The sequence below is a fragment of the Humulus lupulus genome, chromosome 5 (genome assembly GCF_963169125.1).
Source record: "Humulus lupulus chromosome 5, drHumLupu1.1, whole genome shotgun sequence".
NCBI classification, from domain to species: Eukaryota; Viridiplantae; Streptophyta; class Magnoliopsida; order Rosales; family Cannabaceae; genus Humulus; species Humulus lupulus.
The window spans coordinates 18,959,527-18,983,648 of NC_084797.1; the positions used below are offsets into that span (position 1 = coordinate 18,959,527).

The window sequence follows — 24,122 nt, forward strand, 5'->3', positions numbered from 1 at the left end:
TTTGCTAAGGCCCTAATCACCATAAAACAATAATATATATTCATATACAACAATAATATACAGACCTTTTACACTTAACAAAATAGCATACTACCTTGATGTTTCTCCACTAATTTTTTCCCCCTCTTTTTTTTCTATCTGAGTTAACATCAGATGCATTTTACATTTCACGCAACAAAAACAAGCATATTGCTAAGTCATATATATTTATAAAAATTACCTACTGTTCTTCAGCAGTAAAATCTGGCTCAGCTGGCTTCTGAAGCAGCATCGGTGGCATTCTTTCCGGCATCCTTGTTTTTCGAGTATTATTACGCCTTATGGCACGCAGCGCATTAGCAGCAAATCGGGAAGCGTAGATGGTAGCACCTAAACTGGGTGAGCTCGCCCCGGCCTTGGCCAGTGCATCCTGCAACCTGTTCTCTTCTTCCCTAAGAGACTCTTCGAGCTTTTTCTTGCTATAGCGGCGCCATGCTGCTTGAATAAAACAAGCTGCCCAAGTCCTCCACTGCTGAGAGTAAAATCTGAAAGTGTGGCGCAGCTGCTTACTGTGAAGCCTCCGGAACTGAGACGCTACAAATTTCAAATCATCAGCCTTTAATGCAAAGGCTTCAACTTCTGTCAGTGCTTGCACAGTTCTAGTCGAGATAGGGAGATTCGATGAAGAATGGGGATCCAAAGCCCATGTAAGGAGTTCTTCTCCACAAAAGTCACCAGCCTTAAGATATTCAGAATTGAAAAAACCAGTTCTTCCACCATTTGTGGTCACAGTCAGCAGCCTGCCTCGCATTATGAAGAGCATCTCATCAACCGGGTCTCCCTCTCGAACAATGTAGCTATCCTCTGTGTATAGTACTGGCTTGAGTCGATCACACATCGCATCCAATAATTGTTCATCCATTTTCTCAAACATCGGCACCTTTTTAACAATTCATCAAAGTAAGAATAAAAGCAATTCTAAGCGGAAAAAAAATTATATATATATATATATATATTGCAGGCTATAGATTATAACTTTTTTCTGGAGGGAGAACACATTACAAGGAAACACTAGTATTTGAACAATAGATCACACACTCAATCACCTGAGCTAGTGGCTACAGATTCTTACTTGACTAACCACCTTATTATACATACCAAACTAGCAGTAATCTAACTTGTTAATACAGCACAAGACAGAACTTGGTCCACTTAATTTCAATAGGTCAGGTTTAACAACATCAACACAACCAAAGTATAAGGGATCACTTGATTGGCACTAATAAACCGCCAGTAGAAAACATCATGTAAATGATAAACACCCTTCTCGTTATATCTTTTTTTCTTCCTTTCCTTTTTTCTTTTACCCTCCCTCACATCATTAGTAGAAGTACTATCCGAACAAAGCTTCGTCTTTTGGGGTCAGTACATAAATTAGTAAAGATGGATTTTATACAAATTCAAAAAGAAAGTACATAAATAGAAGCAAAATATTGTAAAGAAAAAAGTCATGGAACAGCTGAGCTACTCACTCTCATTAGCAAAGCCAGGCAGAGATGACGCTTTATATCCCTTCTGAGATCCTTAGGAAGATTACAAATTAGATTCTCTTCATCAACACCTCTGGTTTCTTGCCATTTGTATTGCTCATAACGCCTGATCCGCTCTCTCAGACTGTCAGGGAGCAAGCGATGGGACATCCACTGTTCTGCATCTCTCCTTTTCACTCTCATCTCCTCCAATCTTGTAGTGGTGGACTGCAAATATGTCTGTTTCAAAGAAACTTGAAGAGTGTCAAGAACTAGAATACACAGCACTGTACCATTACCAAAAAGAAACTCTAGACCATTCAAATTTATCCATGAACAAAAAGTTACGTTACCAAACAAGGCACCCACTAACCTGCATATTTCCAATAAGAAATGAAAATAGTACTAATCCAGCAATTGAAATGAAGACTGCAAAGCAAATTTCCCAGACATAGGTACTAGTCTCAAGATTTTGGCCAAGTGAACTACAGAACATAAAAAATAAAACATGAGTCAGCAATCGTGGCAGGAAAGGTCGAAACAAAGTAATATCACCATTTCTTGTGACAATAATTTTTATTATATTCCATTCAGTGAATATGTGAAAAGAGAGACAACCCCTAAAATGTTATATCAAAGTCAGCAAAAAAGTGCCAAGAGCTATTTATACATAAAAGGAAAATTAAATAAACACATTAGCACACCTCAAATTTCGAAGACCCCACCAAAAGCAGTAAAAAAACTTTTGTGTAAAATCAGTAGATGTCTCAACAACACCAGATTGAAGGGCATCAAGGAATATTCCAAAATTAAAGAAATCATTTTCATCTTCTTTTATTGGACAGGAAGCATTCAAGAATGTGTTATTCCTTTTGAAGCTATCACAATATAAAGAGTCCAGGCTGCATGTCAAATTTTTCCCACAGGCCTCTTGCCAGCATGTAGTTTCCCGTTCTATGGAAACCAAGTACCAGAAGGCTCCAAGTACCTAAACCAGCAAATCAATCAACTATCAGAGAATTATATAGAAGGACAATAAAATGCCATATCATTTAAGCTCTATGAGGTTTAGGGCTTATTAATCTCTATTATTCATTTGCTTGTTGATTTTACTAACAAGTATCATTTAACTTAGTCGGACTTTATCTCGCCCACCTATGTAAAATATGGCCAAACTCATAATCACCAAGTGTCTTCTCTTAAATCACTTTCCATAATAAACATAATGCACTAAAACCCACATGTATGAATCAAGCTTTTTCCTCTCACAATCTATAACTAATAATCTCTGCCCATATTATTGTGTAGCTCTTTAAAATAAAACTTTGTCAACTGTATAATTGGGCTCTGAGTCCCAGACACTATTCTTGTAGCACTAGTCAAGCACAAGTTTTTTCCTGTTCAAGTTAAGAACTTAGTATCATTGGAAACATCTAGATGCATAAAAATAAAACCAAAGACTGACATGCATAAAAAGTTTTAAAAAGAGGACTAAAATCCAATTTATTTTATAAATAAAACAAAAGGCAAAAGAATCTCATAGAAGAAAATGATGGTGAAAATTGACCTCATTATAAGACATCACTTTGGAAAAATAACCTATGTTTAAAGAAAACAAATTGAGTTAAAAAAAAATATGCGTATTTGAAAGATAGCCTTCTTGACACACTCAATACCTGTCATGTAGAGGTGTCGAGTGTAGTCAAAAAGGCTACCAAAATTATTTAAACAACATAACGCGAGTCCAAAAATAATACAAACAGGACCAACTTACATGACTGGCAAGCATGTAAAGTAAAAGATTAAACGCAGCTCCTGCCCATGCAGTTTCAGTGAGTATGCCAGAAGTTCTCGTAACTTCTGTATACAATGGATACACTCGAATAATCCTTGGAAAATATTGAAACAAGACAATAAATTTCAACAAGTTCTTCGTATTCAATGATGATGAGCCCTTCAATCTTGGAATGACAATCAAAATCACCACCTACACATGTAAGAAGAAAGTTAGAACACCACTGGTAAAACAGAATCCTGCAAATAGAAAATCTAATCTCACAACATAATAAATTAAGTGGCATAAAGAGGGGCAAGGGTTGAAAATACAGGAAAGGCAAAGCAAAAATGATGATCAAGATGCTTCCACCACACACCAATACACAATGAAAGCTTAACAAAACAGATCTTGCTATGAAATATAGACGTTAGGCTACCTGTGGGAGAGGAAGGACAGCAAGGATATCGATTAAGAAGTATGACATTAGATATCTCTTAGCAATAGCGCAAGCATCTTCAACTAAAACACCCCTTCCAAAAACTCGAGAAGACGGAGCAATAAATCCAGTACGGAATTGAAAGATAATATGAATTATATAAAATATGTCTGTGAAAGAACGCAACACACTAGCAGTGATCTCCAGCTTCCTGTCCAAGTCTAAACACTTCCTCGCATCATCAACCACTGGGATATAGAAAAACAAAGGATCCAGAGAAATGGCAATGACACATGACAGCACAAATATCTTATTCCATCTCTGGAGGAATGGCCCTTGTGGATCAAGAATCTTCTTCTCGGAACCAAAGCTTTTAGCCATGGCACTATCAAATGAACAGGACTTAAATGATCGTTTAATCCTTTTAAGCCTCTCAGAACCAGATTCAAAGCTTCTTTGAAATGTGTGTGAAACCGAGTTTAATGTCAGTTTAAGTTTTCCTGGATTCATTTCATCATTTGGAGTGTACAGCACCTCTTTATTTTTCTCTGCATTCCAGTCCTGGAACCTGAAGAAACACACAAAAATCAGTAAAAGTTCCTCTGTCCAACTTAAGAAAAACATGATCTGAAAATTCGACCAACAACAAGCCAACTCTACAGTTTATGAAATTAAGGTGGTGGACTGGTGAGGTATTAGCATCACAATGGTATGTTGTTAGCATAGATGATAAGGCAAATTTATATCGCTGAAAAGGGGTTTTACTTCTTAATTCAATTTTCAAGAGACCTCTCCAAGTATCAATAACATGAAAACCTCATCTTAAACTTTAATCTTATCTTCTAAGAGAAAGAAAGGATTTTATTTATGAACATCACAAAAACTAAGGCAAAAATATAGAAACTGACCTCACTACTTTCTCCTGCTGGAAATTCATGATCACAGATTTTCTCTAATGCAAGAATGAAATTTAAGTCAAGTCCAAGTAAACTTCTTCATTCACCACAAAAGCCAACCCCTGAAAAGATTATTGAACACAAAGAACAAACTTTCATATGAGCAAAACCCACTTTTTCATCAATTGAAACTTGACTCTGCAGAACAATAATATATCCAAAAAAAAATTCAATGACCCATTTGTATCATTAATAACAACAAAAACTTCGGGCTTTTGCACGTATTATAAAACGTACTTAATAGACATTTATAGGGTAAAAGTAGTTTCTCCGTACACTAATACATTACACAATTGACACTAAGAAGACCCTTTCCAAAAATATCTTCAAGAATAAATAAATAAATAACACTCCATAACTGTAATACCCAAATAACTTACTAATATCCCACTTTGTTTTACAATAACATATATTCATTCAGACATGAATATACATAAACCCTTTTGTAGTTACTCAAAAAAAAAAAAAAACTTTACCAGAAAATGGGTCAAAACATTTTTCAGAACATTATCAAATTACTTTCCTAAAAAGGCAGCCTAAATTTTCGGAAGAATGAAATTATATACAAAACTTTTTCTTTAACTTTCAAATACAAACTCAGAATTGAGAAACTGCCACAGATACATATATCAATAATTCTGAAACAAAATAGAAAAAAAAAAAAAACAAAAGCATACCAAAAAAGAAAATCAGATTGATGGAAGAACCATGGTGGAAGAAGGATTGTTTGGGACTTGTGTGTCTGTTGGGTTGTCAAAAAATCAAAAAGAAATGAAACCCAGAAAGATTTTTGGGGGTTAATGTTGAATGAGTAAGAGTAAGAGTAAGAGAGGAGAGAAGGAGAGAGAAAGTTCGAGGAAATGGAGGGCGGGGTCCTTTTATGACCCGACGCATATATAACAAATTAATAAACTAAGAAATGCGAAGACTCCAACATCAGCACAGTAAGTATGTGTGTCTGTCTCTGTGTGTGCTCAGCCAAGAATTTTTGGGTGCTATGTGTGGGTCCCACCCTCACACATTTCATTCAAAATTTGTGCTTCTCCCTCCTGTTACTTTCGGTCCGGTGCGTCCTCTCCCCAAATTAGTAACCCTTCATATTTTGTACTTTTTTTGGTACGGTATTTTAGTATTGACAACCCGTTTTGGTATTCACAAAATTTGTCTTCCAATTTTTTATTCCTGAATTGAATCCTTCTTACCAAATAATAATCATCATATTATTTTCTGTTCAAAAGTAGAAGAAAAGAAAATTAACGAGGGATAGAAAACAATAGGTGTTGTTTGGTAATATTTAAAAAATAATTTTTTATTTAATTAATTAAAATTTTGAAAATTAAACATAAAATGTATTTGGTAATTCTATTTTTATTTTTTATTTTTTAAAATTTTAATTAAAATTTATTAAATTTTAAAAATAGAATTTTTTCACTTTCAAAATTTTTTTAAATAGTTTTTAAATTTTCTTTTATTTTTTTTCTTATCTTCTTCAAATCAATACCTTATATTATTAAATAAAAAATAAAAATAAAAGTTATCAAACGCGTTTATTTTTTTTTTTTAAATAAAAAACAAAAATAGTTACCAAACATATTTTTATTTTTTAAAAATAAATAAACAAAAATAAAATAATATTTATATTTTTGTGTTTAAAAAATTTAAAAACAAAATTTTTCCCAAACGGGCCCATAGATTTCTCATAAGTTTTTTTTTCACAAATATTTTTTCTTATAAAATGTTTGGGAGAGAAAAGTTCGAAAAAATTGAAAAAATAATAATTACAATTTAATAAAATTATATGAATTATTTTGAATTAAAAATAAGGATAATATTAATTTATATGTTTGTCATAAAAAAAGATATCCTCGATTTTCTTTAAAGTTAGGAAGAAAAGATTTTGGTAGGGTCCACAAACTTATTTTTCACCTATTTTTCACCCACTTTTACTCTATTTTCTTTCCAAACAAGGATATTTCTACTTTTCCACTTTTCTCTCACTTTTATTTGGCTTCATTTTCTCCTCTACCAAGTATAAGGGTGATCATATTTGTATTTGGTATTCGGATGATCTCATCACCCCTAATAGGGGCATAACGGTGCCATCTTTGTATTTTTGGCTTAGAAAGTACTTTCGACGGATTTTTTTTATATAATTATGTATATTATAGTTATTTAGAGTATTTTGTAACTTTTCAAAAAATTTCTGAATAATTTACAGTGTTGAAAATACGTTTTAAACATGTTACCTTCCACGCGCATAAAAAAAATAGTCATACATGCAGCAAACTATTTGAACGTTGTTTTCTACACGATAAATTATTTGGAATTTCCTAAAAATTTGCAGAATACTTTAAATAACTATAATATACACATTCATAAAAATAATTTGCGCCGAAAATACTATCCGAGCTAAAAACTAAAAGGGGTGCACCGATGTACCAATTTTTTGGGGTGCACCAGAGAACTTCTCTTTGTATTTATTTATTTTTATAAACTTTCTTTTTTTTACATTTACATGTTACTTCTTTTTTCTATAAGATTTGAAGCATAAATATCGATAACATGTAGCACAAGTGGTAGAGTCCTAGCTTCATAATCATGAATGTAAAGATTTGAAACCTCTATCTTTTATTGTATAGAAAGATCCCCTTTTATAGTGGTGGTGGTGATTTTAGGGCCAGTTTGGTATAGCTATGTTGTTGGGAAAAGCAATTGTAGCTGTGTTGTAGGGAAAAGCAACTGCAGCAGTATCGTGGTAAAAAGTTGTTGAGTATTTAGTAAATTACAGATTTTAAAATACTGTGAGTTGGAAAAATCGTATTAGTTTGTCATATTTATTTTACTTTATTAAAACAAATTAACATGTTTATACTAAATATGTTTTTTATAAGAGACTAATAAAATGATCATAAACAAAAATATTATATTATTATGTATATATATTATAATTAGTCGATGTAGCTAGCTAAAATTCGAATTATAATAATAATGATATTATAATTGATAATTCTACAAAATAGAGTTATTTTACTATATTTTGTAAGTCAGGTGTTGCTTAGTTCTTGAGTTTTTAATTAATTTACTAATTTTTTTTAAGTAATTTTGAATTTATTAGTCTTATCATGATTTTATAGATTTTTGTGTGTTTTTATATATTTTTTATTATAATATGTTATAGTTTAATTATTTAAAATTAGTGTTGGTTAGATTAAAATTTTAAAAAGTGATTTTTTTGAGCTTAAATGTCAAAGTAAATTAGTTTTAATTAATATTTTCATGGAACTTATGTTGTATATTTTATTATTGAAAATATTTAATTTAAATTTAATTTGTGTTTATTTTATAGGGAATTTATTGTATTTTTTGGCTTTTGAAAAACAAGAAAAATGAAGGAAAGGAAAAGAAGTAAAACTAGAATAAATGAAGCAAAATTTGGTATTTTTAGAGGAAAAAAAAGAGCTCGGCCGCCCACGGCCCCGCTAGCCTCTAGCCCGCCTGCCTCAGCCAGCCCCAAGTGCCTGACCCGACCCGCCTGGACCCATCGACCCAGCCCGTGCCCCCAACTGCTTCCCTGCCACCCAGCCACTTAGGCCCGCGCCAACAAGCCTCCACTTGGCCCAGCCCGCCAGCCTTTCAGCCCCCTGCGGCCCAGCTGCCACAACCACCAAAACCCACCTGCCATTTTCCTCTTAAGCCCATTTTTGTCTCATTGTCCCCTTGTCTCTCAAATGCCAATTTTTACCCAATTTTTCTACATATTTCACTACAAAATTCATCATGACACTCTAGAATTTATCTATATTTTCCATATTATTATTAATTTAATTAATCTAATCAATTTAATTAATTTAAATTGATTATTTTAATAATCTCATTTTGACTATAAATATGTAATTCCAATATCATTTTAGGGTACTAAATTTTTTGTTACCATCATCTTTTCTACATTTTCTCTTTACCATTCTCTCCTCCATTTTAGTGTTTTTCAAGAGCATTTTTCAAGTATGTATTCCCTTTGTTTTGTAATTTCTATTATAGTTATGAGTTTCTAATCTTTTTAAGATTATTAAGGTGATGATGAAACAATATGTAACTAGATAGTATTTATTTTGTATGTTGATTTCCCATTTGTGCAACAAAGTTTATAGATTTTCTTATTCAAATATCTTCTTTCATCTTAAATATCATGTATTTTTTATTATTAGCACATATTTACACTTTGTTCTTCATTAGTGCAAAATCATAATATTCTTTTATTAAGGTGTGACATTAAATTGTGCACATCAAATGCTTAGAACAAAAATATTATATTTTGTCTTATAAATAATATTCATTGATTTATCTGTTGTTTCTTTAGAGTGATTCACACTAAATACTTTGAAATTATATCTTAAAAAGTAAAGATAAATCCTATATTTCTATAAAAACTTGTGCTTAAATAGAATATCTAATTTGAATAAGTGATGGTTTGATTAATTTCTACTATTACTAAAACTTGGGAATCAATGTACTTATTGTTTACCCAAAAATGGTTTTTGATGACGTGGCAAAGAATTCTTACACGTGGATTGACACGTGGCGGAATTGAATGACAAAGGTGTTGTTCAGTCATCGACCAGGAGCACACCTCATCGCCAGCATTAAATGTTTGATACGACCAGGCTGATTGTGAAGCCCGATTTATTTCCTTCTTAAGTTGTAATCTAATATTAACTACATTTGAATATTTCTTCATAATTATCCTTGATACGCAATTATTAAGGAAAGATAGGACACGTTAGAATGTGTAACCTTCCTTGAGCCTATAAATATGCATGAAATAGCTCAAGGAATGGACTTTTGGATTCATTAGCTTTTTTGCTTGATATTAAGAGAGAAAGAGCTATAATGATTGTTCATCATTCTATTGTAATCCTTCCAAGGTTTGTGAAACTCAAAGAACCCTAGTTTTTTTTGTCACATCTTTGAAGTTCAATAATAACAATACACTAAATGGACGTAGGTCATTACCAATCACTGGGGCCAAACCACTATAATTTTTTGGTGTTTTTTCCTTTCCATTAGATTATCTTTTCAAGCGTCGTTCTATATCCTGTCGTATATTTGACTCTGTGTCGTTGGCTAAATCGAGGGTCAAGATTATGGTGCTTTCATTGAGAGCTTGTGAAAGAATCTAATGGCAAAAACATCCAAGAAGACCGAACAAGCCGCTGGCGCTGCATCATCCCAACATCCTCCCCTAAATGTGGCTGAGGACGAACCACATTTGGAGTTTGATGAGGAGGAGTTAGATTCTGAAACCATGAAGGCAACATTGGGGGTGTTGCAGGATGAGTTGGCCAATCTGAAGGCCAATCAAGAGAATACTGCCGAGATAATGGCGTCGCAACAAAGAGAAATAGAACGCCAGCGTCAAGAGCTGAGCGAGCGGCAGGCTGAGATGGATCGTTGACAGAGGGATGCCATGGCCACCCTTGAAGCAGCCATCTAGCTGGCTAGGAATCAGGCTGCGCCAGCCTCCCAGCCAGACCAGCCACCAAACGGGCCACCTCAAAGGGGTCCCAATCCTAGTCCTCCGCTCTAGCCAGTAAGCCCTCAAAGGCCGAAGCAGCCGCCTGTGGCTCAGGATGATGTCCCACCTAGGGATTCTGAGCAGCAGCCTCCATCTCAGGCTGGTCGAGGCAATCCCCTGCGCCCGAGGAAGAATAGGGCTGGGCAACCGCCCTGCAGCCCTAGACGCCCAGTGGATGAAGAGCCGAATCTATCGAGCAGGGGGCAGCGTCCTTCTGCCAATAGGAGGAACTCCGAGACACGCTCTGTGGTCAGGGGCCCCCCATAGCATAACAATGCACGGGGACCCACCGACCAGCGCAAGCCTCCCCCTAACGCTCGGGAAATGCCAGTCCAAGGAGGCAACAAAGTCAATAGCCGGTCATACCATAGTCAGCCACGATTCAGAGATGGCCACTACTACAATGAAGTCAATTCCAGCAGAAGAAATGCTGGTCGGAGGAACGAAGAAAGAGGTGGAGGCAGAAGCCCACCACCTAGAGAGGACCGACCAGCGGACCATAACGCTGGGGAGCAGCCCAGGCAACAGAACATCTTTAGTCGGCTGGGAGCCAGCGAGCAGCGACGAAGAGACGATGATCTGAGGGACGTACTTAATGACCGCCGGGAAAGGCACGATGAGTACGTTCCCCCGGCACCAGTGGCCCAGAAGTTGTTTAGGCCCAGATCGATGCCTTAAACCAGGCGGTGCAGCAGCTAGTCGAAGGGAAAACATCCCACATTGAGTACGATCGGAGGAGAGGCACCCCTTTCGTACAGAGGATTGTTGTGGCTGAAACCCCCAGTAAATTCAAGATGACAACACTGCCAAATTTTGACGGGTATGGAGACCCAGTATCTCACGTTAATAAGTTTGAGATACAAATGGATATACAAAAGGTGTCAGAAGATGCCCGCTGCCGCATCTTCCCCGCAACGCTGTCTGACACCGCCCAAGAGTGGTTCTTTAAGTTCCCTCCTGCTAGTATAGTATCATGGGAAATGTTCGTAAATGAGTTTTACGGACAGTTCTATGCGGGTCGCGTGCACCCCACTGAGGCCAACCAGCTGGTCGAAATACGCCAGAAAGAGGGAGAGCCCTTGAAGGAGTATGTTCAGCGCTTCATGCGAGCTGCAGCTGGAGCCAAGACTGTGGGCGAAGAAGGTAAGATGATGGCCCTAATTGCTGGGGTTAGACGCCATTCACCCCTCTGGAGCAGCCTCAGAAAGAATGGGGATCACCCAAGAGTTCTTAGATCGAGCTGATCGATACATCAAGCTCGAAGACGCGATTGCCAACGAAGGGAAATCGCCAACAAAAGACAAGGGGCCCAAGGAAGATCCCGCCAAAGCCGCCAATGGGTCGGAAAAACCCAATGGGAATAGCAATGGTAGAAATGGTGGAAAGCAGGCAAACAATGAACCCTCGACCTCCAAGAGTAAGCGCCCCAAAGGCAGTCGGTATGAACCGAGATTCACCAATTACACTGCCCTTGTCGAAAGCCGAGCTGAGGTCTATCAGGCGACCAGCTCAAACGTGCCCTACAAACGACTCGCATCCATAAGGAAAGATATCTCCAAGAGAGATACAACAAAGTTTTATCGTTTTCACAACAACTACTGGCACGACACAAATGAGTGTAACCAGCTGAAGGACGAGATTGAGTTCCTGATAAGGCAGGGACATTTAAGAAGATATGTGCGAGCCGCAAGAGGTTCTCAACGAGAGGCTCAGGGTGGCAACGAGCAAGCGCCTGCACGCTAATGCTCGCCACCTTTACAGCCAGCTCCTGTGGCAGGCACTCTACTCACCATCTGCGGAGGCCCGCATCTTGCAGGAGATAGTGGGAAGGCAAGGGAACGATACGCTCGAACCCTACGCCACGACCAGGACATCGAGATGATGAGTGTCGAGGATCGAGCACCCAAAAAGGCTCGAATAGAGGAGGAACTGATAACCTTCTCTAACGACGACGCCCAGCGTGCGATTCCCACACTCCGATCCGCTGGTTGTGGACGTGCAGATTGCAAACATGATGGTGAAGAGGGTATTGGTCGATACAGGAAGTTCGGTCAATATCCTATACAAGTCTTCGCTGGAAAAAATGAAGTTTGTCTGTAAAGGACCTAGAGCCATGCAACCAAACCATTTATGGTTTTTCCGGAGAAGGGCTCGCCCCAACAGGGTCAATTAGACTCCCAATTACAGCAGGCACCGCACCTGCTAATAGGACATTACTCACTACTTTTATAGTATTTGATTGTCCTTCGGCATACAATGCTGTAATTGGGAGACCGATTTTAGTCGACCTGCGAGCCGTCACCTCGATATGGCACCTCGCCATGAAATTCCCAATAGACGCCAGGATAGGTTGCGTATTGGGAAACCAGAGGGAAGCGAGGGAGTGCTACAACGCCTCGATCACCAAAGCAAAGAAGGGTGTATCGAGAGACGCTACCGGAAAGGAGTTGCAAATGGCGATTGATGTTCAGGCCCACTCAGGTGATAATGTCACCAAATAGGGCGTTGCCCAAAGTGAGGATAGGGATTTGGATCCTCGCTTTGGGGATTTTGAAGAAGAACTGAGACCCATCAAGGACCTTGAAGAGGTCCAACTCGATGAAGAAAATCCGACCAGAGTTGTGAAAGTCGGTAAAAAATTAGGGACAACAACAAAACAAGCACTGGTGGAGATTTTAAGGAGGAACCAGGAGGTCTTTGCCTGGTCGCACAAAGACATGGTCGGGATAGATCATGCAGTCATCAGCCATATCCTAAACATCGACAAGAGTTTTCCACCAGTGCAACAAAAAAGAACGCTGCTCGACAAAGATAGATCAAGGGGCTTAAAAGAAGAAGTCGAGAAGTTGAAGGAGAATGGGTTCATCAGGGTGGCGTTTTATCCATCGTGGATCTCTAATCCTATACTAGTGCCTAAGCCAAACGGCAAGTGGCGTACGTGCGTGGATTTTACAGACCTAAATAAAGCATGCCCTAAAAATTGTTTCCCACTCCCAAGGATCGACCAGCTGGTCGATGCCACTGGAGGACATGAGATCCTCTCATTCATGGATGCCTACTCCGGGTATAACCAAATTAGTATGCATCCCCCTGATGAAGATCACACTAGATTTCAGACTGATACGAGGCTCTACTGTTACAAAGTGATGCCCTTTGGTTTGAAAAACGCTGGTGCGACTTACCAGAGACTCGTCAACCACATGTTTAAAGAGTTGATCGACACAAACATAGAGGTATATGTCGATGACATGCTGGTCAAGTCGAAGAAAGCAGAAGGGCATGTAAGGGATTTGCAAGAGTGCTTCAACGTCTTGAATAAATATCGGATGAAGTTAAATCCCCTTAAATGCTCCTTCGGAGTAGGATCAGAGAAGTTCTTGGGATTTATAGTTAACTCGAGAGGAATTGAAGCCAATCCCAAGAAAATTAAAGCCCTGATCGACATGAAATCGCCAGTAAAGATTAAGAATGTTCAAAGCTTAACCGGAATAATTGCCGCTCTAAGTAGATTCATTTCAAAGTCAACAGATAAGTGCGTCCCATTATTTAATCTACTCAGGGGCAATAAAAAGTTTGAATGGACGGAAGAGTGCGAACAGGCTTTTCAAGCACTAAAAACACATATGGCGCAACCACCCATCCTGTCAAAGTCGGTTGATAAATAAACTTTATTCATCTACCTGGCGATCACAGAATACGCTGCTAGTGTAACACCCTAGTTACCCCAGAACAGTCACGGTGATCGGTGAACCATAAATTTGACCCGCTACCCGAGTCCTTTGGTTAAAAACGTGCTCTAAGTGTTATTAACAGGCTAAGGTGGAAAACTAATAAAAAGGAAATGATATATTTTATTAAATACATAAAACTGTTCATGGGCCCATCAAAACGTTTACAAGTTATTTACATCTCAAAATGGTCATTACTGTTCCAAATTTACAAACCCGCCGACCTAAGCGGCAAAAATAGGGTAAACTCCCTAGTTCCTATGAGAACGTCTTGGCTGTGGTGGTCAAGCGGCCGCATATGTACACATCACCTCCTAAGCTCTCCACTCAAGGCTGGGTGAGCTTCTCTTTCCCTTTACCTGCACCACATAGCACCCATGAGCCAAGGCCTAGCAAGAAAACACAATATAGCATAATATAATATCAACAATGATCATAATAATCATTCAGGACTTTCAGTCCAAAACAGATAGGTGATAGTCGCAAAAGTCACTAAGATGGGGACAACTCCCTTTAGCCATGTGACGATAGGGTCACCGGGGTTTAACAGATAAGTGAACCTTTCACTAGCTTAAACAGGATAGGTGCATGGTGACTAGTCACCAACATAACCTTCCTCATGACCATAGAGTCATAACCCTGGAACATCGTCCCCTAGCCATGTGATAAACGGTCACCTAGGCCTTTGGCCCTGGCTCTCAATAACTGGTCTTAGACTAGCCAAGCGCTTATAAGATTCATCGACCTTAGGGTCGGTCCAGCGTTAATGCCTTAGAGCCATTCAACGCTGCTATCGATTAGATCTAATCTTCATTCGGTCCGGCGTTCAAGACGCTTATACCGTTTCTGACTCTTAGGTCAATGTCCTGACTAGTCAGTGCCATATACAAGTAAGCAATACTCGCTAGCATTTAATATGCAATCAATGTTCACATTTATCAACCAGCATGCCTCAACAACTGTCATACATGTCATATACACGAGGTGCAGTTTTCTTACCTCAGGTTCGAACGAGAAATATTATAAGGACGACCCCTGAGAACGATTGATCTTTTGGTTCCTTAGCGGTTACCTAATCACAACCAATTATAACCTCCATTAATGAAAATCAACATAGATAGGGTCTTAACCTAAGCACCACTCTCGGGACCTCGAAACATGCCCACACGGTGAGTAGATTCGATCCCGGGCCTTAAGGATTGAAACCCCAAGCCAAATACCCTTAAAAACACTCAAAACGGGACTTTGACGGAACAGAGTAGCGCTATAGCGCTGATCTCTAGCGCCCCAGCGCGATTCTCAAAACCCCCAACATGCCCAAAAGACTCCTGTGTAGCGCTGTAGCGCCCTAGGGTGGGCGCTAGAGCGCTACCTCCAGACCAGATGCCCCCTGAAACCTCCTTCTTCATCTCCTTCGATTCTAACCTGATTCCAATGCTTCCAAATCCCATTTTGGTGCCAAATGAACCCAAAAACCATCCTAACATACCCCAAACATCACAACCATAAGAACCCTAGCCAAAACTCCCAACAAAACCAAGTATTCAACCTAGAAATCTTAACTGCAAAACATAACTAAAACAGGGCAAACCAGAGATTTCAATGGTTAGAAACTTACCCAAAGCACAACTTATGATGCTCTTCAATGGAGGAACACTCTCCCAAACTCCCAAGGCTTACTTCCCAAGCTTGAATCCTCAAGAATGGTTCAAAAATCACAAAGAAAACTGAAGGGAAGACAGGTACGGGAGAAGCTTTAAGTATACTCTGTTTTCTACCTCTTTCTCAGCTCAAAAATGGTTATATCTATCCTAGGGGTGAAAAGACCAAAATAACCCTAGGTCAATTAAAAGTTTCTAAAGGCTCCCAAGGGCAAAATTGGTACTCCCCACCTATCTCGTTAATCATAATTAACGCTCTCCAATTCCCGCTATTCTCAATAATCTCAAACACCAATAATTCATATCCCGTTACCCTTAAATTCCCAGTAATGCTCTAATCATTAAAATCACCCCGAGACTCATCCCGAGCCCCGAACTTAAACCTGTTATGACTAGACCGCTAATTAATAATCCAAGATCGTCTCATGCCGAATAGCTCGAACAAACCCACATTATAATGTGGTCTCAACAATATACCACCGACATGCATACAAATATACAATTATACCCTCAACGGGCCAAATTACCAAAATATCGTAATAATTAAATGTGGACTCACATCCATGCATATAACATCATATTATAATATAATTCTCATAAACATGCATATTATCAACTAATGGCATAATTAAGCAAGTATGGCTCTCTCGGCCTACTAATCCCGCCATTAAACCACATCGGAGAATTCGGGGCATTACAGCTAGTGTCGTTCTAGTAAGGGAAGAAGAAGGTGTACAAAATGTTGTTTACTATGTAAGCAAAAGGCTGATTGGAGCAGAACAGCGGTACCCACCCATCGAAAAGCTAGCCTATTGCTTAATTTTGGCCTCCAGGAAACTGCGGCCTTACTTCCAAGCTCATCCAATTACGGTATTGACCGACCAGCATCTTCGACAAGTCCTGCAAAAACCAGAGGCTGCAGGTAGATTGCTAAAATGGGCATTCAAACTCAGGCAGTTCGACATATCTTACTTACCGCAAGCAGCAATAAACGAACAAGCCATGACTGACTTCATTGCAGAATTCACTGAACTTACGAATAATGAACAGATTGAAGAGCCTAACAAGCCTGAATGTCAGATCCAAGCCCCCACGTGGAAATTATTTACAGACGGTTCTTCTAACGAGTGCCACGCTGGGGCAGGAGTGATATTGATAATGCCGGAGGGGCATCGATTTCACTGCGCAATCAGATTTGACTTCACTGCTTCTAACAATGAGGCCGAGTATGAAGCACTACTCGCTGGATTGCGGTTAGCCAGGGACATGAATATAAAAGTGCTTGACATCTATAGTGATTCTCAGCTGGTGGTGAATCAGGTCCTGGGAGAATACCAGGCGCGAGGTTTAAAGATGGTTGCCTAACTGAACAAAACAAAGAATCTATTGGCTCAGTTCGACAAATACAGTCTCCAGCAGGTACCTCGCGATCAGAATTCCAATGCGGATGCTTTGGCCAAATTGGCAAGTGCGAAGGATGCTGACACTCTGAACATAGTGCCAGTCGAACGACTATCTGTACCAAGCATCCAAGCAGAGGAGACCACTCTAGTAATACAGATGGCAGATACGTGGATGGCACCATATGTCGAGTATCTGACGCAAGGCGTGTTACCAACGGACAGAAACAAAGCCAGGACCCTTCAGCGGCAAGTTGCTAGGTATATCTTGGTCGATGGAATTTTGTACCGAAGGGGATACTCAATGCCATCAAAGTTCCGTACCCATCAAAGTTCAGCAATGTTGGCATCTTGAACTTACTGGGGTTTCAGCCGCAGCAATCCTCTGTACAAAGGGAGTGCCCCTCCTCCTATCGTACTCTATATGGGACATCCGTCCCCCGACCAACTGCTGTACTGCCTTGTTCAGAGCATCAATCTGAGCCTGAACCACTTCTGGGATTGCATGGGCGACCTGTGCCGGGGGAGCGTACTCATCATGTCTTTCACGTCGGTCGTTGAGTACGTCCCTTGAATCGTCATCCCTACGTCTCTGCTCGCTAACTCCTAGCCAATCAAAGACGTTCTGCTGTCTGGGTTGCCCCCCAGCGTTATGGCTAGCTGGCCTGTTTTCTCTAGGTGGGGAGCTTCTGCCTCCACCTCTTTCCTCATTCCTTCGACCAGCGTCTCCTTTGCAGGAATCGACTTCATTATAGTCATGCCCATCTCTAAACTGTGGCTGACTACGGTGTGACCGGCTGTTCACGCTATTTCCTCCTCAGGCTAGCATCTCCCGAGCGTCAGGGGGAGGCCTGCGCTGGTCGTTGGGTCCCCATGCATTATTATGCCGTGGGGGATCCCTGACCATAGAGCCTGACTCGATGTTCCTTTTATTGGCAGAAGGACGCTGCCCCCTGCTCGGTGGATTTGGCTCTTTGTCCCTTGGGCGCCTGCCCGACCCTATTCTGCCTCAGGCGCTAAGGATTGCCTCGACCAGCCTGAGATGGAGGCTGCTGCTCAGGATCCCTATGTGGGACATCATCCTAAGCCATAGGCGGCTGCTCTGGCCTTTGAGGGATTGCTGGCTGGAACGGAGGGCTAGGATTATGACCTCTTTGAGGTGGCGCATTCGGCGGCTGATCTGGTTGAGAGGCTGGCGCAGCCTGACTCTGAGCCAATTGGATGGCTGCTTCGAGAGCGGCCATGGCATCCCTCTACCGACGGTCAATGTCCGCCTACCGCTCACTTAGCTCCTGAGGCTGGCGTTCAATTTCCCTCTGCTGCATCGCCATTGTCTCCGCAACATTCTCTTGATTGGCCCTCAGATTAGCCAACTTATCCTGCAACACTCCCAGTGTTGCCCTCAGCGTTTCCGAATCTAACTCCTCCTCTTCAAATTCCAAATGTGGTTCATTCTCAGCCACATTTGGGGGAGGAGGTTGGGATGATGCAGCGCCAGCGGTCTGTCCACCCTTCTTGGATGTCTTCGCCATTAGATTTTCTTACAGTTTTTTTATCAATCTCTCAATGAAAGCACCAGAATGTTGACCCTCGATTTGGCCAACGACACGGAGTCAAATATACGACAGGAAATGAGACGACAATTAAGAATTTAATCTAATGGAAAAGAAGAAAACACTAAGAATTTATAGTGGTTCAGCCCAAAAGAATGGTAATACCTAAGTCTACTTAGTGCTATTATTAATATTGAATCCCAACATGTGATCAAAGAACTAGGGTTCTTGAGTTTCACAAACCTTAGGAGAATTACAATAAAACGATGGATAATCGCACTATAGCTCTCTCTCTCAATATTCAGGAAAAAGATTCAAAGATCAAAAAGTCCCTTCCTTGAGTTATTTCATGCATATTTATAGGCTCAAGGAGGGTTACATGGGCCAATGGGCCTTAACTTTCCTTAATAACTGCATATCAAGGTAATAAAGAGGAAATAATCAACGTAATTATTATAGGATTACAATATTAGAAGGAAATAAATCAAATTATATGACCAGCCTGGTCGTATCTAATAGTTAAGCCTGCCGAAGCAATGTGTAGCTGGTCGATAACCGAATAGCACCGCCTTATTTCAATTTTGCCACGTGTCATTCACGTGTGAAAAATACCTGCCCCGTCATAAGCAACCGTTTTTTGGTAAACAATAATTAACACTCCCACTCAATTATACTACCAAGTCCCCAAGATGTAAGTATGGGATAGTCTGTAGGGTAAGCTGGTAACGAACAAATCAAAGGAATTGAATAATACAATCAGTTAGAATACTAACCATTCAGAATTGAGATTGAATTGATTTATGGTCAACTTTATGATATGACTATATTAGATAATAACAGTACATTTACTAATCTATCTAAAGTCAATATCGGTCCAGCCCGATGTAACAAACATAACTGATCTTATTTACTTTGCTAATGTTTTGGAAAGAACATAACACTACAATGTGCGAGTAGACCATATCGTAGATTGGCAAGTCAGTGTAAATCCTATGCACTCACTAATCTTAGGACTAACTTATTTTTGAACATATAATCATATTTATATTCCACTGTGATTACATCACTATAAATATGATTAGCTATATGCTTGAAATTTAATAGAAGATTATATTAAACAAATAATCATGAAAATAAAACATGTGAGCAAAGTGATTGACCAAGTCAAACATGATTTCTATTCTTTTATTGATAGTAAAATGAGATTACAAAGAAATTGAGTTTTAATTAGGGCATAAAACCCCAACAAACTCCCACTTTCACTAATTGAAACTAATGTCTTAATTCTGCTAATCTCATTTCCTTGATATGCTAATCAAATGTCGTTTCTGGCAGTGTCTTTGTAAACGGATTTGCAAGATTGTCATCTGATGCAATCTTCATAACCTTCACATCTCCCCTGACCACATATTCTCAAACTATGTGATGCTTCCTTTCTATATGCTTAATCCTCTTGTGACTTTGAGAATCTTTCGAGTTGGCTATCGCTCTTGTGTTGTCACAAAACAACACAAGTGGTTTATCCATATCTGGAATAACACCAAGGTCTGAATAGAACTTCTTTAGCCAGACTATTTCCTTAGCTGCTTCAGATGCGGCTATGTACTCAACCTCCATGGTGGAATATGAGACCGTAGACTGTTTTATGCTTCTCCATATCACAGCTCCACTCCCAAGAGTAAACATCATTCCAGAAGTAGACTTCCTGTCATCGACATCAGTCTTGAAATCTGAATTGGTGTAGCCTACAGGGTTCAGAACACCATCCTTGTAGACTAACATATAATCCCTAGTCCGTCTTAAATATTTCAAGATATGCCTAACTACTATCCAATGTTCGGGTCCTGGGTTTGACTGATACCTGCTCATTACTCTCACTCCATAGCAGATATCTGGTCTAGTATACAACATAGCATACATCAGACTTCCAACTGCAGATGCATAAGGAACTTTTCTCATTGCATCTCCCTTTTCGGGATTCTGGGGAGACTGTTTCTTTGAATTATTTAAAATCAAGCCCTGTATTATTTTCTATTGATTTAATTATTTAAATCCATTATCAAATTAATAATTTATAATTTGAACATTGATTTAAACTTATTTATTAAGTTAGACACCAATTTGTCTTAATTAATAAATGTGTCCTATAATCTCTTTTCTTCTCTAGATTGTATAACTCTGTGAAACTATCCGAAATTGACCTAGTCAGCTTTGATAATTCTAATTGATAATTAAATCAATTAATTGAGACTATCTAGACGATTTTATCCAAGGTATAGTGGGGACCATGGGCCTATGAAATCAAGCTCCAATAATTTATCATAAATTTAACAAATAAATTTACTAACTTATTAATTCCTTGTGACTCCACTAAAGACTCACAATTGTACTCTTGAATTCATAGAACACTCTATAAGAAATATAGATACGTTATTAGTTATCCATTGTTACAACCATAATTGTCACTCAATCCTCTATGAGATGGGACTAAAAATATCATTTTACGACTACTCGAGATACTCGTGTATGTGGATCGCTTAATGTTCAAGCAATGGGTGGTTATGAGTATTTCGTCACTTTCATTGACGACTACTCGAGATACTCGTGTCTTTACCTAATGCATAAAAATCTGAAACATTTGAGAAGTTTAAGGAATTCCTTGCAATGACTTAAAACCAATTAGGTAAAACGTTAAAGATGTTGTGATCTGATAGGGGTGGAGAATACATGGATGTGCAATTCCAAGTTCATTTAGTTGAACTTGGGATATTACATCAACGTACTGCCCCAGGTACTCCGCAACAAAATGGTGTTGCGGAGCGTCGAAATCGCACGTTAATGGAAATGGTTCGGTCCATAATTAGTTATTCAACTCTTCCGATCTTTTTTGGGGACATGCCATATATATCGCTTGTGACATTTTAAATGTCGTGCCATCTAAAGCTATCTGCAAAACACCCTTAGAATTATGGAATGGTCGTGACCTAGTTTGCGTCATTATAGAATCTAGGGGTGTCCTGCTCACGTCCTAAGGAAAAAGGAAGGAAATCTATAACTGTGAACTGAAGTTTGTTTGTTTGTTGGCTATCCTAAAGGTACTCGGGGTGGTCTGTTCTATAGTCCACAAGATAAGAAAGTGTTTGTTTCTACAAATACTACCTTTCTTGAAGAGGAATACATGTCTAATTTCAAACCTCATAGCAAAGTAGTCTTGGCAGAGCTACAATCTAACTTAGCTATTCCTACTATTCTGATTATGTCAATGCAAGTTGATGAAAATGAAAATATTCCTATTGATCTTCCTCAAGTGATGCAAGTCGAGATTAACGAGGAAGAACAAGAAATCATAGTTTCAGTTCAGATAGTTACGATGCCTCATCGTAGTGGGAGGGTTTGTCGTACCCCGATCCGCTATCGTATGGATGGTGAAACGAACATGGTCGTTGGGGACACATGTGACGATGATCCGTTGTCTTTCAAACATGGAATGGATAGTGCTGATAAGGATCTTTGGCTTGAATCCATGAAACAGGAAATGGAGTCCATGTACTCTAACTTCATATGGGATCTTGTAGAAGCACCTAGTGACTTTCGGGCCATTAGGTGCAAGTGGATCTACAAGAAGAAGAGAGGAGCTGATGGATAGGTTGAGACTTACAAGGCTCGACTCGTGGCAAAGGGTTATACTCAGAGAGAAGGAGTTGACAATGAGGAAATTTTTTCTTCGGCTGCCATGCTAAAATCTATTTGCATATTCTTATCCATAGCCGCAGCTCTTGATTATGAGATTTGGAAAATTGACGTCAAGACAGCGTTCCTTAACGGGAACCTAGGAGAAACCATTTATATGGATCAACCAGAAGGGTTTAAAGTAACTAGACAAGAAAAGAAAGTTTGCCAGTTGAATAGGTCTATTTATGGACTTAAGCAAGCTTCACGTTCTTGGAATTTAAGGTTTAATGAAATCATTAAAACCTATGGTTTTGAGCAGAATGTTGGCGAGCCCTGCGTTTAACAACTTAAGGAAAACAACATTGTGGTATTCTTGATTCTCTATATGGATGATATCTTGCTCATTGGAAACAATGTCAAGAAATTGTCAGACATAAAGAACTGGCTGGGAACTCAATTCTAGATGAAGGACTTGGGTGAAGCAAGTTATGTTCTTGGTATCCAGATTTTGAGGGATAGAAAGAACAAAACTTTGGCTCTATCTCAAGCAACTTACATAGATAGGTTGCTTGAGAGTTTCTCTATGAAAGATTCAAAGAAAGGACGTTTACCATCCCAACATGGAATCCATCTTTCTAAAGAGCAGTCTTCACAGACTCCAGAAGAGGAAGATGATATGAAAAGGATTCCTTATGAATCTGGAGTTGGAAGTCTAATGTATGCTATGTTGTGTACTAGACCAGACATCTGTCATGCACTGGGATTTGTGAGCAGACACCAGTTAAACCTAGGAAGGGAACATTGGATAGCGGTCAAGCACATACTGAAATACCTTCGACGAACTAGGGATTATATACTAGTCTACTCGAATAGAGTTTTGAACCCGTTAGGCTACACCGATTCTGATCTTCAGACTGATGTCAATGACAGGAATTCAACTTCTGTAATGGTGTTTACTCTTTGGGGTGGAGCTGTGATATGGAGAAGTGTTAAGCAATCCGCGATCTCAAATTCTATGATGGAGGCTGAGTACATAGCTGCTTTTGAGACAGCTAAGGAAATAGTTTGGCTGAGGAAGTTCTATACAAATCTTGGTGTTATTCCAAAAATGGATAAACCCCTCATTTTCTATTGTAACAACAATGGGGCGATAGCCAATTCTAAAGAACCTCAGAGCCACAAAAGAGCGAAGCATATAGAGAGGGAAGTACGACATCATCAGAGAACATGTGGTAAGGGGAGAAGTGCAGGTCATGAAGATTGCATCTGAGGACAATCTTGCGAATCCCTTCACAAAGACACTAGGAAAGACAACTTTTCTAAAGCATATAGAGGGAATGAGTTTGAGAGAAATGTCGCATTTGTTTTAAATGTGCAAGTGGGAGTTTATTGGGTTTTATGCCCTTATAAAACCACATTTCTTATGTAATTAATTCATTATCAATAAAGTAGTAGAAATAATTTTGTTTAATCAAATTGTGTTGTTTACATGATTAATTATTATTAATACAAACGTTTATAAAATCTCAAATTTATGTATAGTTACAATTATAGTGACTCGGTCACAGTGGATTATAATTGTAATTATATGTTCAAAAATATTTTGTCCTAAGATTAAATCAGTACACTGGATTTTTATTGATTGAGTAATCTACTATAAGATATACTTACACATTTGGTGTGATGTCATATCCAGGACATTGACCAAGTAGATAAGATCAGATGTATTTTGTTACATTGGACTGAACTAATATTGATTATTGACAAGACACATCAGTATTGTTATTATCTAATCTAATCATATCACAATGTTGATCATAGGTCAATTCAATCTTAATTCTGAGTGATTAATATCCTGC

General features: G+C 39.0%; 1 protein-coding gene across 1 annotated transcript; it reads right to left on the reverse strand.

The window, feature by feature from the left end:
* LOC133834571 (cyclic nucleotide-gated ion channel 1) lies at positions 1-5,546 on the reverse strand. The gene is made up of 8 exons (XM_062264231.1): positions 5,355-5,546; positions 4,630-4,739; positions 3,722-4,289; positions 3,283-3,495; positions 2,213-2,496; positions 1,882-1,993; positions 1,512-1,748; positions 1-919 (listed from the first exon to the last, which is right to left on the reverse strand). Exons 2-8 carry the CDS (start codon positions 4,656-4,658, stop codon positions 221-223), a joined length of 2,142 nt encoding a protein of 713 aa, XP_062120215.1. The 5' UTR covers positions 4,659-4,739; positions 5,355-5,546; the 3' UTR covers positions 1-220.
* Positions 5,547-24,122: the final 18,576 nt, after the last annotated feature.

What these genes read in the sequence shown, in the direction of transcription:
- LOC133834571 (XM_062264231.1), bottom strand. Translation starts at nt 4,658, where the DNA reads ATGAATTTCCAGCAGGAGAAAGTAGTGAG. An exon ending in CTGTCCTTCCTCTCCCACAG is followed by an intron (nt 3,496 to 3,721) that starts GTAGCCTAACGT and finishes TTACATGTGTAG; the next exon opens with GTGGTGATTTTGATTGTCAT. An exon ending in TGGGGTCTTCGAAATTTGAG is followed by an intron (nt 1,994 to 2,212) that starts GTGTGCTAATGT and finishes TATGTTCTGTAG; the next exon opens with TTCACTTGGCCAAAATCTTG.